The 13,542-nt window shown below is 46.1% G+C and overlaps 1 protein-coding gene across 1 annotated transcript in view; it reads right to left on the bottom strand.

Moving 5' to 3' along the window:
- Window positions 1–9,592: 9,592 nt before the first annotated feature.
- SYT6 (synaptotagmin 6) overlaps window positions 9,593–13,542 on the bottom strand; it is a 29,511-nt gene continuing 25,561 nt past the window's right edge. Inside the window, exon 7 of the mRNA XM_065649715.1 lies at window positions 9,593–9,664. Coding sequence (XP_065505787.1) covers window positions 9,593–9,664 — 72 coding nt within the window. The remainder of the gene's footprint in view (window positions 9,665–13,542) is intronic.

The raw sequence follows: 13,542 nt of genomic DNA, 5'->3' as shown, positions 1-13,542 counted from the left end.
ATCACCTTCTGCAATGAGGGGTTAGTGGAAAAGATGCTAATGTGCCTGCTCCAGTGAAGTCACCGCTCTCCTTGTGAGCCTGCAGCTCCTTGTGCTTTAATTGCCAGACACTTTATCTCTTTAAAGAAGAGTCTCTGTAAGTAATAATCCCTTTCATCTCTGCTGCTCTTGAAAAATAACTTCTCTTTGGAAGGCAATCTGATAAAGTAAATTGAGAAGTTATGTTAACAGTAGGAAAGAGAAAGCAAGCTCTTCTGGATAATTTTTCCCCCTTTGTCTCATTCTCAAGGATATTGGCTTTTTTTTCCTCCCCGACACTTTTTCCAGTTCACAGGAGCTATTGATAAAGTGAAATGGTTCTGCATGTAGTATTAGAAACAAGGGAACTAAAATTAAAAGGAGGCAACTTAAACAAGTGTATTATAGAGATGCTATTGTATTGAAACAAGAAGGGGGGATAATTTCTCCATTTAATACTTTCTTAATGGCTGGTTGGCAAGTATAATCACAGGCTTTTAACTTCAAATAGGTATTTCTGCCCACGTAACATCTGGTTGAGGTCTAACTCATCACACATGAATTGGGAGGCAACAAAGCACTTTATCCAGGACTCGGCAGCAGAAGTGGGAGGACGCTGGAGCTCGAGATGAACTCAGATGTGCTAAGAGGGACACACAATGGCAGCAGCTTGCTCGCAGCTCTTTGCACTTTCTAATGAAAATGTAGAGTAAGCAAAACCAAGTTCACCAGCGTTGTTTGCTTGGAGCTTTGCTGCAGAGAGGGAGAGCTCAGGCCTGTGGCTCCGTATCTGCGTGGGCTGGAGCTAAATCTGCCTCCTCTGAGCGCTGCCAGCATCTGGCCAGATGTGCTGAGACAGAGGTCAGCCTGCTTTTGCTTTCCGACATGGAGATCATCGTCTTCCACTGAAAGTGGGATGTTCTGGTTAGCAGCAGGGATTTAAATGTGTGTGCTCAGTCGCAGCTCCCTGCTATTTCTGATTTTCGCGTTGCCAGTGAGCTCGCGGAGCTACGAAGAAGTTTTGTGGATTTGGGGACAGGAGGGACCTGGGAGTGTGGGCGCAGGGTGGGGATCTGAAGGGATGGGAACCACAAGGTGCCAGGGGAGGTTTTCCTGGCGTGTCCAGCTGCAGGGACAGCCCCCGCCTGCCGTGCTGCAAAGCCCTGCGCTGGCTGGTGCAACCGCGGGTGCTCAGCTTGGTGGGGGAAACATCTCTGGGGTCCCCTCATCCCTGGTCATTCCTGCCTGGGGGAGATGCTGATGCTGAGATTTGAGGATGAGCCCATCAGGCCACGGCTGCACTTAGTTTGCCCCACTTCTCCCAGCCCCACTTTTCCTCCTCAAACGCCAAACTCGGCTCCTGCCGTCCCCCAAAACGGCACAGAGCCGCCCCTTGTCCCTCGCACCTTCCACCGCTGGCCCCCCAAACCCTCCACGACACTTGCACCCCCTCTGCACCCATCATTGCATGTGCTGTGATGGAGGAAATGTGCTGCAGCTCGAAGGAAAAGACAGAAACTGAGATTTCTTTTTAAAAGGTGGATTCTGCAGAATTATGAGGCCCCTGCAGAGCCAGCTTCCCAGTGCTGGGTGTCTGCTCCTTCCTTTCCCCTTGACAGGAAAATTAAAAATAAAACCTTTGCATTTGGAGCTCGCAGTCCTGTCAGAGGAGCTGTGGTTTGTGACACACACAAAGTTTCATTATTTTCTGGACAGTTTAATTTACTAACAGAATTTGCAGTTATTTCAGTACTTTGATCAAGATGGATTAGCCCATGTGCGCTGTTCCCTTTTGGGGCAACATATCCATCTCTCACCAACAAGGAGATCGCTGACACGAGGAAGACCCACGCAGGCAGCTCACACCATCCCAGGGATTTCACGCATCCTGGCGTCTACATGATTTCACTAGGATTTTCTTTGGGGTGTTATTATTACTAATGCTGTTATTATTGAAGATGTTTCCCGAGGACAGAAAAACACCAGCTCAGCTTATTCAGCTAAGCAGTTCTTTAATTTCTTTCCTCTCTGAAAATCAGCTCCCCAGAGCCTTTCTGGAATAGATCTGAATTTTCTACTTAAGACATCCTCCTGAAGCAAAACTGTGGGGGGCTTGGGTTTGCCCCAGCACCACCTGCAACTTGGGGATCGTGGGCCAGCTCCAAGAAACACGAGGTAAGTTTTGTTTATCCATTTGCCTCCGGCTCCCTCCCCATGCATTGAGGCTCAATGAAACACTGATTTTGGGGTCCCCAGTCCCCCTTCACCTCCCCGTGGCTGCGCTCAAGCTGGGTTTGTGTCGGTCTGCTGCAGGTGTCTGACAACACGGAGGGAGATATAACCATGGTATACTGTGATTATTACAGAAAATTGCTGCCATTACTACAGAGGTAGGGTCAAAACAAACAGAAATTACCGATTTTTCTGTTTCTGATAAAACGCAGAGGTATGCTATTGATTCGCTAATTGCTCAGTTAAACGGATTTCTCCAAAATTACCTAGTAGGCCTGGTAAATGAAAATTATGCGAAGACGAGCGCTTGTATGGAATAGCTCCGGCAAGTAAAAATGAAAAGTCTGATGAAGTCCATGAGGCAAAGCCCCTGGAGGAGCATCTGTCCAAGGAGACCAGGTGTGGATGAGGTTCTAGGGGATACTTAGTTCCAGTGTTGGGTTGACGGTTGGAATCAATAATCTTCGGGGTCTCTTCCCTCTCAATGGGAACACAATATTTTAATACATAATTAGGCATTCCACTAAAGGGAAATGAGAACTAAGAAATAAATGCTAATCCATCGATTAATTTACGGTGGAAATCCAGTCCCTGACCTCCAGGCAGCTGCTCCTTGCCCATGACTTTTATAGTCCTTCTCCTCTTTTAAGTTTTTATTCCCTTTTAACCTAAAATTGCTTCAAGCCTTGCAACCTGGAGGGACATAAGAGCCAAGCACGCAGGCCAGAGCTGTGCTTTGTAACCGGCTCCTGCAAACAATTGCTCCTCACAGCTTCGTGCTGAATTGCTGGTTCTTCCTCGACTGCAGTTTTTCAGGAAATCAGGGGTTTAAATGAAAAGCAGTTTTCCACAACTGAGCCACCTCCGATGTCAGTGTCATCTGCCACCTCCCGCTTATTTCCATTCCTGATCCAAGCTGGCCTCAGAAATGGAAATTCTCAGCTTGTAACACAAAAAATGAAGAAAGAAAGATAATTTAATCGAGACACGTCAGTACCAATAAATCCCACCCGATTTTGTGCAGCTGGGGTGCGGTGTCACCACGCCGTGTATTGGCCCTGCAGCATCCCTGGGTGATGTTCAGCGGGATGCGGGCAAACCAGGCAATTTCTGGCATTGCTGGCCCCTCTATTTTTCCATTTACTGCAAGATCCACTTTCACAGCCTTAGACAAACAGGTAATTTTAGGAAATAATTACTTTAATTGCACCATCAACTCCATTCCTGCCACTGTCCTGCCACAGAGGAGACATGGTTTGGGGTGGGAATGAGGGTATTTTAGATTTAGATTCTCATATTTTAGTTTTTCCTCTGGCTAAAGAAATCCTTATTAAATCCAATCTCTACCCAACCGCGGTTCACCCTGAAGGGTGTTTGTTGCTGACATATCTGATGGTCCTGCTTCTGGCAGCACAAATACCTATCACTGCTGGGACTGTCTTTGCTGTGGAAAACATCTTATTTTTTGCTGATCATTCACGTACACCAGGCAAATTCCAGGTTTCAGAAAGGAGCTTGATTTTTAAGTCCTGTGGATAGATGACCGAAAATAGTGAAGATGTCCTTTGGCATTTTTGACATCTTTGCTCGTGAGGAGAAATCCGGCTTGGGGCCAAGGAGCAGCTCAGCCCCCAGCACCATCACCCTCCGCTGTGGGGCAGGAGATGTTGCTGTGGAGGCTTTTGATGAGCGCAGGAGCATCCAAGAGCCCCAGGGGCAGCGCCACAGCCCCCACTGGTGGCATCGCCTTGGAGGAACGAGCTTGGAAGGACCTTCCCCCACACCAGCACCAGGCCATTTATCTGGAATACAGACAACCTCTGCTCCCGATTGCAGGATGTTATTTAGGGGCTTTTTTTTTTTTAATTATTTTTTTTTTTATTTTTTTCCCCCATTGAGGCTGCAGGAGGGAGAAGCCCCAAGGGCTGGGGAAGCTCATCCCCACGGAGGGGCCATCTCCATCAGATGGAGACAGACAGAGCAGCCCAGCAGCCCTGCAGAACATACACAGCGTGCAGCAATTAGCGGTTCATTAGATAAAGCTGAGGTTATGCAACAGGCAGAAAGGTCCTCCTGTTTTCTGTAATGATTATGTCCTAGAAAAACTGCATTAATTCATCTCCAGCAGGCAGGGGCCATGCCCGGATTGCTGTGCCTGGTACAACAGCCTTCATAGAATTATAGAATATTATAGTTGGGGTTGGCAGGGACTTTCAAAGCTCATCTAGTCCAATCCTCTGCCATGAGCAGGGACATCTGCACCAGCTCAGGTTGCTCAGAGCCCCGTCCAGCCTGGCCTGGGATGTCTCCAGGGATGGTTCAGCCACCACCTCTCTGGCCAACCTGGGCCAGGCTCTCACCACCCTCGGGGCAACAATTTCTTCTTCGTGTCCCGCCTGAATCTTGAGGGGTTTCCAACATGCACCAGGCTGACCAGGGCTCCTGTGACATGGGATGAGGTCTGTGGGACCAAAGCCCCCGTCGGGCTGGCACAGAGAGCTGGGAGGGGGACACTCCGTGGGACATCTGGGGCCGAGGGGCTGGAGGGGCGGGCAGGGTGGTCTCCAGCGTCAGGGGGGAAATCAGCCGAGCAACGAGCAAAATCCTCCTTCATTTATGTAAGCTATGTAGAGTAATGCTAGCAAACCGACTTAAAGAATTACAGCTCTTCTGCTCTGTCCCTCATGGCAGCGAAGGAACCCTCAGCATCCGAGGCAATTTGAAACGGAGAGGGATGTGCAGTTGCTAATGGGAGATTAGGAGAAAGTCTTCCACTTCAGAAGCAATTAACCATCCAGAAAGTGTTTTACATATGTGGATTTCATGACTGGGTCACGTTTCCCGGTCACCGATTTGCTGTGGGACATTTCCCCGGTGCCGCAGCCCCAGCTCACAGACCCTGGCCCACGGGTCCCCTCCCCGGGGACACGGAAGGACCGTGGCGATCTCGGGGTGTCTGCAAACAGCCCCTCTGGCTTTTGGGGTTGCTTTGTCTCCTAATCATATTTTTTCCCTGGCGATTTCTGATGCTGCAGGTTACCGCGTCTGCGCTTGGCTTCGGTGCCAGCTGTTCCCACGGCAACGGAACGTTCTCTGGATTTGCCTTGACCCATCCTAAGGTACTTTATGAGCTTTAATGAACTGCATTTTTAATAGAAGCCTACACTGGATTTTTGTAATACATGTGCTTTAAATTCCGTGTTTTTAATTACATATGACTCGGGAACATCAGATACATAATTATATTTGCATGACTAACGCACTGTCTTCATGTGTGTATATATATATATATATAAAGCTATAAAATATAATTACAAATTATATTTGAGAGAAGTCCAGGGAGAAAACAAACGATTAATTTCTGGAATATCCAAGTAGCATCTTTGCCACTGAAGGCTGACTGCAGAGCTACCCAGGTGCCTCTGGCACTTGGACAAAGGTCCAGATTTTCTAAGCCCGTGCATCTGCAAAGAACAGCCAAGCTCCACCTTCCACAGGCTCACATGCAGCACTGGCCTCTTGACAACGCTGATTTTGGGGTGCTGCTCACCCTGGAAAAACAGGCTACATTACCTTTTTTTGCAAAATGAAGACTATCCTTTTTTTTTTTTCTGTGCATCCAGGAGCTGTGACTCTATGAATGACAGTTTCTTGTCCCAATGAGGTCATCCTTGCATGATGCATTATAACTAGAAATTAGATCCCTGACCTGGCATTTAAATAAGTGCACAACTGTACTGATATACATATAATCTTAATGGCAGGAAGAATGATCAGGGACCTGGAGGAGAAAAACCTCTAGCAAAATGAGGCTGAGAAGTCTAGGACTGCTGCATTAGAGAGACAATTAAGAGAGCAAACAGCAAAAGTAGAAAAAATGAAGAGTAAATAGAGAACTGAGATAAGAATCTCAGAGATCAGGGCTATACTTTTATAAATGAGCTATAATTTGCTGTCTGATTTATCACCTTATGACATAAGTGAGGCAAAAGCATCTGGACTGAAGATACTTGAACTAAAGACAGAAGCAGGACTGGCATGTGTATGGGATTGGGTGTACGTGATTATGTGTAAATAAAAGGTTTTGAAAGAAATAGAATAAAATTTAAAAGGAAGCCGACAAAGCAGCTTTTTGGGGGAGTGGGATTTGCCTACCTGTGAGGAGCATTCCATAATTAGAAACTAATGGTCACTTTTAGAGTGCCACTTTGGGGGATTTTTCACCTTTTTTTTTTTTTTTCCCCTCACATATGAAGTTATTTTGTTCTCAAATTGGTGGGAGGGCACTTGGCCTGGACAGTTCCTCAGCCCTCCGACCCCTTGTAATGAGTGGGGTTTCACTTCTCCCTGTGTCCCCATCATTAAACTAGCAGTAATTATTACTAAGTGGCAGCCTTCATTTCAGTGCCTCTAACTCTTCCTGCAGCCAGTCATTTTTCTGTGAAATTGGAGACTATGAAACTAAAACTAAAAAGGAAGGGGACATCTTCCACAACCTGAAATTCACCTTTCCAGGGAGGTTTGAAGGAGCGAGAGTCCCACGATGGCAGTCTCCCATGGGACACGGCCCTGGGGTCGTCCTCCTGATTTTGCTTGGTAATAATTTAAACTTCTCTGTGAGTTACTATCGTATGCTTAAGGGTAGCGCGGAAAGTGAGAAGGAGCAAGAAAGCAACTTAGCTAATCCTGGAATGGCACTTGTGCCAGGCTCAGCTCCTTTTCAGGGTTATAATCCCTCTCTAGATGAAAGGGAAATATTTGCACTTGTACGGTGCATCTCGTTTCCATGAGTGTGACCAATCTTCTCGAGTGGCTGTGCTGAGGCAACGACAAACACACAATGGTTTGATTATCTCCTTGCCAAGGGATGTGGCAAAATCTCAGCAGTTAAAATATAAGTGTAGGGAGTTGAACTATCCAGGCGTGGGTGTTATTCACCAGCGTGAGATCCAGTTTTCCAGTAACGCAAGTGACAGCCGGTATTGAGTGCAAATTGATTATCGGCGTGAAGCGAGGATTAAAAATAGCAGCTTTGTGTCAAATCCCACGTATGTTTTGACTAAATCCTAGATAAAAAGAAGAATGGATAAGAGACAGAGATTATATAGAGAACGCCAAAACCCAAGAAGCCGGGATTAAAGACAAGGATTTGAGTGGGTTAGAGCAGTTAATGATTGTCAAGTGCCATCCTGGCATCCAGCTGGGACGGCTGCGACTTCTTCTGGGTGCGGCTCGTGATGCGGGTGCTTTGATCTGCAAACCTGAAAGAGGCATTTCCAAGTCGTGGTGCTCAACAGCCCAGGCTCAGGTCAGCTCAGGCCAAGGTTCAGGGGGCTCGTGGTTGGTTTTTGAACCGACCATCGTTGTAAGTCAATTATTTTGCATGGTTAGAAGACCTGGAACGTTCCCAGAAAGGTTGGGTTGTCTGCAAAAGGGGTGTCCTCAGCCGTGTCCCTTGGGAGAATTCCACAGCACTCCTTATGTTGGAATCTAATGCACTTCTGCCCCCATTTTGTTTCAATGAACTGTAAGTGCTTGAAATATATATATATATATATATATATATTATTTTTTTTTTCTCTGTGACTAGCGCTCAGCAATTCCCCAAGGGATGCGTGTTGACTGTCCCAGGACAAACCGAGAACTGCAAAGTTTATGCCTAAGGAGTGGCTGCTTCAAATCACAGTCTGCATACCACGCAAAGGTCTGTTATTATCACATTTTATAGCATCTGCTGTGATTGCTGTAACCGTCTAAAATCACATAACAGACAATTACTGCTTTCGCAAGACAAAGTATTTCACCAGACGAGGCAAGACTTACAAATAAAATAATTTTATTGAGTTTCTGCTTCTATAGCATGTGGCACATAAAAGAGAATTAAGACACAAGGTGTGATGAGAAATTACGTGTTTGTCCTTCACTGAACAAAAGATTCATCTTACTCAGAAAAACAATGCAAAAATATACCCTTCTCTGCTAGTCATGATGTTCAGTGAAGGCTGATGCTGTGACGTTTAGGAAAATGGAAACTGAAGTTGACCTGAAGATAGTAGCCAATGTGTGCAGTTCTGCCAGCCTGGTGTGAGGAGAAATGGCTGCCCTGCTAGCAAATTTTGTTTTAACTTGGAACTAAAATATTTGCATTTACTTAATTTAATTACAGTGGAACGAACAGCACTAATGTACTTATTAACTTGGAGAAAAATCCACAATGAGAAAGTGTCCAAAGTCCACATCTGGCTGATAAAGATCAGCTGATTTAGCTGTGTTTGCAAAGCCGGTGCTCGGGATATTTAACTTCAGTTTTGGCCTCTACAGCCAAGGAACCAACAAAGTTTCATTTTTTTTCAAAACTTGATCTTCCTCCAGGGCTTGGGCCTTAGAAACTTTTTTCATTAAGGAAGCGCTGATAGTTCAAGAAAAAAATTTAGAAGCTTTTTTTTTTTAGTATTGGTTGTGTTTCTATATTTGCCTCTACCCTTTTGTTCACCCTTTATTACTAGGATGATATAAGAAACGAAGACATAGTGCTCATGCAAGGATGTCACCCATTTCTGTAGCATCTTTCCCCCTTTATGTCCAAACCCCACTTGGACTTGGGGCAACGCAATTCTCTCCACTCCGGATAACGTGGTGATGCACGGGAGGAATGAGCAGCAGCTACGAAGGGGTCTTAGGAAACTGTTCATGCAAGAAGCTCGAGGGAGGCTTCAAATACAGGAGGAAAAAAAAAAAAAATTCTCCCCAGAGGAATCAACAACATTTTTTTATATATGACAAAAGGAATTCGGGATACACACCGCACAAACTTCTAACAGCTCATGAACACCTCTACGTGAAGAGGAAACCTGCGAACACGCTGCTGGGTTTGGGCTGAGCACAAGAGGAAAGAGCCGCCCGCGGATCCGAAGGTCTCGCACGTCTTTTGCTGCTGCTGCTCTTCCAGGTGGGACCGGTCCAGGTGTCCTCTCTCCCGGCCACCCGTGCTCTCTGCAGACACTCAGAGCATCTTCGTGCTTTTCCAGCCTTCATACAGACTAAAAACTACTTTACATGTTGTTTTTACATACCAAGCTTCCAGCTCATGTCTCAGTCTACCTTCTTCCTCTGGAAACGGATCCATACAGTAAAAGCCACGAAAAAATAAACATCACCTTGGGAGACGTATTAGACGAAGACATATTTGACCACAAAACGGGTTTCTGCCTTTACTTACGTGGGAACAGCTAGACTGGAAAGTCTCGCTGCTGCCAGTGCCACTCAGCAACAAATTACTGAGACTGTAGGCCAAGTGCAAAAATAACTTGGTTTAGTCCCATTTTCCTCGCCGCTGTCTGTATCATGGTGTGGGTGGTGGTTTAGGCGAGGGACAGGAGCCCTGGCTGTCAAAGCTCGCTGCCCGGCCGTGCCACTGCAGGGAGAAAAAAGAAATCACGTCTAAGCAAACAGGAGCGATCGTTTGAAATTCTTCACATCGCTTCGTTGCCCGTCTCCTGTTCTGCAACGTCCTCATCTACTCTATAGCGTGTTTCAACTTATTGAACGCCTGTGTTTAACCACTCAAGAAGAATTACTGAACAATTTACTCTATTGCTTTGTAAATCAATTCACAATTCCGAGGACTGCTCACCAAATGAAAGGAAAAATAAACACTATCTGTGTGTGCTGGGAAGACAAAGCTTGCTCTCAGTTTAGTTGTTTCCTGGTTTAGTGCTGTTGCCTTTTTGTTTTAGAAATACTGCCTAATTGCAAAAGTACTTGAGGCTTTCCAGTCTGGAAATTCTACTCCACAGAACCTGTGTCCACAGTGCCAGAGACATTTCTCAAAGTGAAAATCAGATCAAAGAGTCAAGGGATGGAGCAGACATTTTTTGGCCATACTTATGGGATCATAAATTACAACTCATCTGCCTTGGGGGCTATTATTATAACTCAAAACCATTACTCCTCAAGCTTTTGAGTACGTGCCCATCTCACCCTCTTGTTTTATTACATTCAAATGACAAATGACAGACATCTCCCGGAGACAACAGGAGACATAATGCTTCCACTGCTTCGTTCTCCCCCAGATCAATTCCCTCCTCTCCTACATAAGCAGAAACTCTTTGCTGGATAATATTAATGCTCTAGCATGTACATATTTAATTTCTATGGGTGAAAACTCATTCGGATCAGGCGTGCAGGGCACAGACTCCATGTCCACTTGGACCCAGCTCCAGAGGCTGTTTTTTATCATTCGCTTCACAAGTGTGTGTCTTGCTGGTTACAAAGCAGGGCCAGAAACAGAGTCAAGGATTCAGCAAATTTCCTTCCCCGAAGAGACCAGCCAGTGTGAAGTAACTCATGGCACAGGTTTGCATTATGTAGACAGAAATGGGCTTTTGGCAGGGTCCTCAGCATGCTCCTTGCATTGTTCTGCCTGCAGTTACAGTGGTGCTTGCCACTCCAAAATGTGATGAAAACTCTTCCAAGAGTAGATTCAAGTGGCCAGTGTGCCATGGGGAACCAGTAGATATTTTTCCTTCTTTTAATTAGAAAAGGTGAACCATCCGTTGCATAATTAACCGTCAGAAACTAGAACAGTTCAATGAGAGTCAAACATGCCCAAAAGTCTGGAAGAGGCCAGTTTTGCATGTCTTTAAAGATAAATGGTTGTGCTTCATTATGGGCATGACTTAGCTCTCAGCAAAGTTATTGGGTTTTATCTGGAGAAATATTTTAAACAAATAAATGCTCCCACGCTGAATGTCAGAGGGACTTGGCAACATCAAAGACCCATTTTGCATTGCGCTGGTGGTGATACCCTACGATATCAGAGTTTGTCTTTCACGGATAACAGAGACATTTTCCAGTTTTCAGAAGTCCTCTTCAAAGTCTGGAAAGACGTGCTGGAATTTTATATTTCTTTTTATAGACGCACCACTTAACCTGGCTGATGGGCATGCTGAGGAAGCAGCAACGGGTGGGATGGCTGCAGGACACCTGGGAAGGTGAAGCCACAACAGCAGGTCCCAGCGGGATCTCCGGGATCAAAAACGGGAACGGGTTTGTTCTGAGGGCAAGAGTTTATCATCAGAATAACTCCAGAAACGCAACAGCGAGTGGGATTCTCATCTTCTGCTCACAAACTCCCCTTCTAAACAGCTGTGTGAGGAAGATAGTACTTACAAGCCTGCAATTAATGATTCATTTGCATATGTTCTCTTTTTACTGATGATGGTCATTAGAGAAGCGCAGTCATTACAGTTTGTTACTCGCTGTTGATAAATATGGAGCAAGCGAAGACATGCAATGTAAGAGAAGCAAGTTTCCCCGAAGGCTACAGCAACGAAGAGGAGGAAGAGCAACGCTGGCGCACGGAGGACAGGCCTGAGTCACGATGCTGGCCCAGAAATGTGGATTTTGGGCCGTGGTAGCACAGCAATGTGGCTGGTGGACCCGGCCCAATGCTGCCCAGGGTCCTGGGCAGCCAAGGAACATCTGGAGATGGCTTTCCTGGTCACTTCACCAGAACCTGGGATCCCGAGCTGTGGTCAAAATATGCCTACAAGCCGCTTGTTTTGGCCAGAGGTTTTCGAGGCACGCCAGGCAGGGCGGTACGTGTGTCGGTTAGTAAAGAAATTCCGGATTCCCCAACCTTTTCTTCCCCCTGAGGTGGCAGCAGGACCGAGCAGCTCCTGGCTCAACAGCTCCCATCACCTGCTTCTCAGTTCGTACCTTCAAAAAGACAATTCAATCCCAGCTCCCTGCTTTCGGTTCAAGATCAAGCGCTCGATCAGCAAAGACACTGATGTGCAGCAGAAGCCGTAACTAATCGTTGGAGCAAACAGAGACCGTGAGGATCAACTAGAAAGCAAACGCTCCATTCGCCGGCGCCCGGCAGCAAACGCTCTGAAGGTTATTAAGATGATGAAGATGAAGATGATGAAGATGAGCTGGCCTGGACGGCCTCCATGTGCTCAGGGACCCGGAGCTGACGATACAGATACACGTTGCTTTTAAAAGATGCACAAACACATACGGAAAAGATGACGCGATTAGCTATAACCAACAAATACCATTTCCCGTTAGTTTCTGTCCAGGAGCCTTCGCCTTTTTCTGCTTGTAGGTTTTGTTTGGTTGGTTTTTTTTTAGGCTGCACTAGGGATTTGCAGACAGCAGTGCTAAAACTTGTCAGGGCAAATAAATACAGGAGCCATTTGCTTGCTGGCTCTGTGCACCGGCTTGTGGCAGAAATACCAGAACAGATGATCAGAGGCTTTTTTTTTTTCTTTTCTTTTAAGCAGAGCTCCTGACCTGTGCACTGGGGGGTGAAATGATTCACTCCATTTTTTTTTTTTCTAAAGTCTTGGGCGCTCAGCAGCGTTTTTCAAAGTGTATGTCAGAAGGTGAGTCATCTTACGTGCCTTCTTTTTTTTCTCTGAATTTCGTCACAATAATTATGTCTTTTTCTTTCTATTTATTATCAAAAACTTTACAGGAGTCCTTCTTTCAAACTCCCACCTGAAAAATAGTGTAGTAAAGTCATATAAATCACTAACAGGAGAAAGAATCCCTGCCCCTGGGTCAGATGTGGCGGCGGGTATTGTGCTGTGAGATGCTATGGATGATACAGACACCGAGTGAACAGATCAAAAACTGATCCCCAGCTCTCCATGGCACATGTTCCTTGCTCAAACAGCTATGGCTCATGCGGACGATTCCAGTGTTCAGGCATGGAAAGGCAAATTCACCACCCAGAGGCAACATCACCGTTACACACAACTTGCACGTCGGTTCGGTTCAGTTGTGATTTACGCCAGTTCTGCACAGCTGACCTGCGTGGTTACTCCCAATTCACAGTGGTGCAAATATGAGAAGCGAGTGTGAATTTTGTAATTTCCATTATCTGATACACATATCTCCGCTGTGTCTTAAACTAGAATATTGATTGCTGCGTTTTCCCACTGCTGTAACTAACCTGGCTCTAGGAAGCGAGGAGATTCCTTTGATAAACCCTGGCTCTGGACGGGGCCCTACGGCCACGTTTTGTCTGCGATACAGAAATACCCACCCAGGGAGCAGCAGTAATGAAAACGGCTGCAGAGCTCAGCTTGGGCGCCGCCGGCATCGCCTCGCACGGCTGCGGCTACAAACACTCAGAAAAAGAAATAAAAAACCCCACAAAACCCAGATGGAGCAGACCTGCCTCTGGGATGGGCACGTCTGAATTGCAGAAACCAGCCCAATGAATATGAGCTGGGATGGAGAGCACTGAGCACAAACTGCGTTCTTGTTAGGGGAAAGATA

This window comes from Caloenas nicobarica, chromosome 21, assembly GCF_036013445.1.
Source record: "Caloenas nicobarica isolate bCalNic1 chromosome 21, bCalNic1.hap1, whole genome shotgun sequence".
NCBI classification, from domain to species: domain Eukaryota; kingdom Metazoa; phylum Chordata; class Aves; order Columbiformes; family Columbidae; genus Caloenas; species Caloenas nicobarica.
The sequence above is the reverse complement of the archived record's forward strand: the minus strand, read 5'-3'. Positions and strand labels throughout refer to the sequence as shown.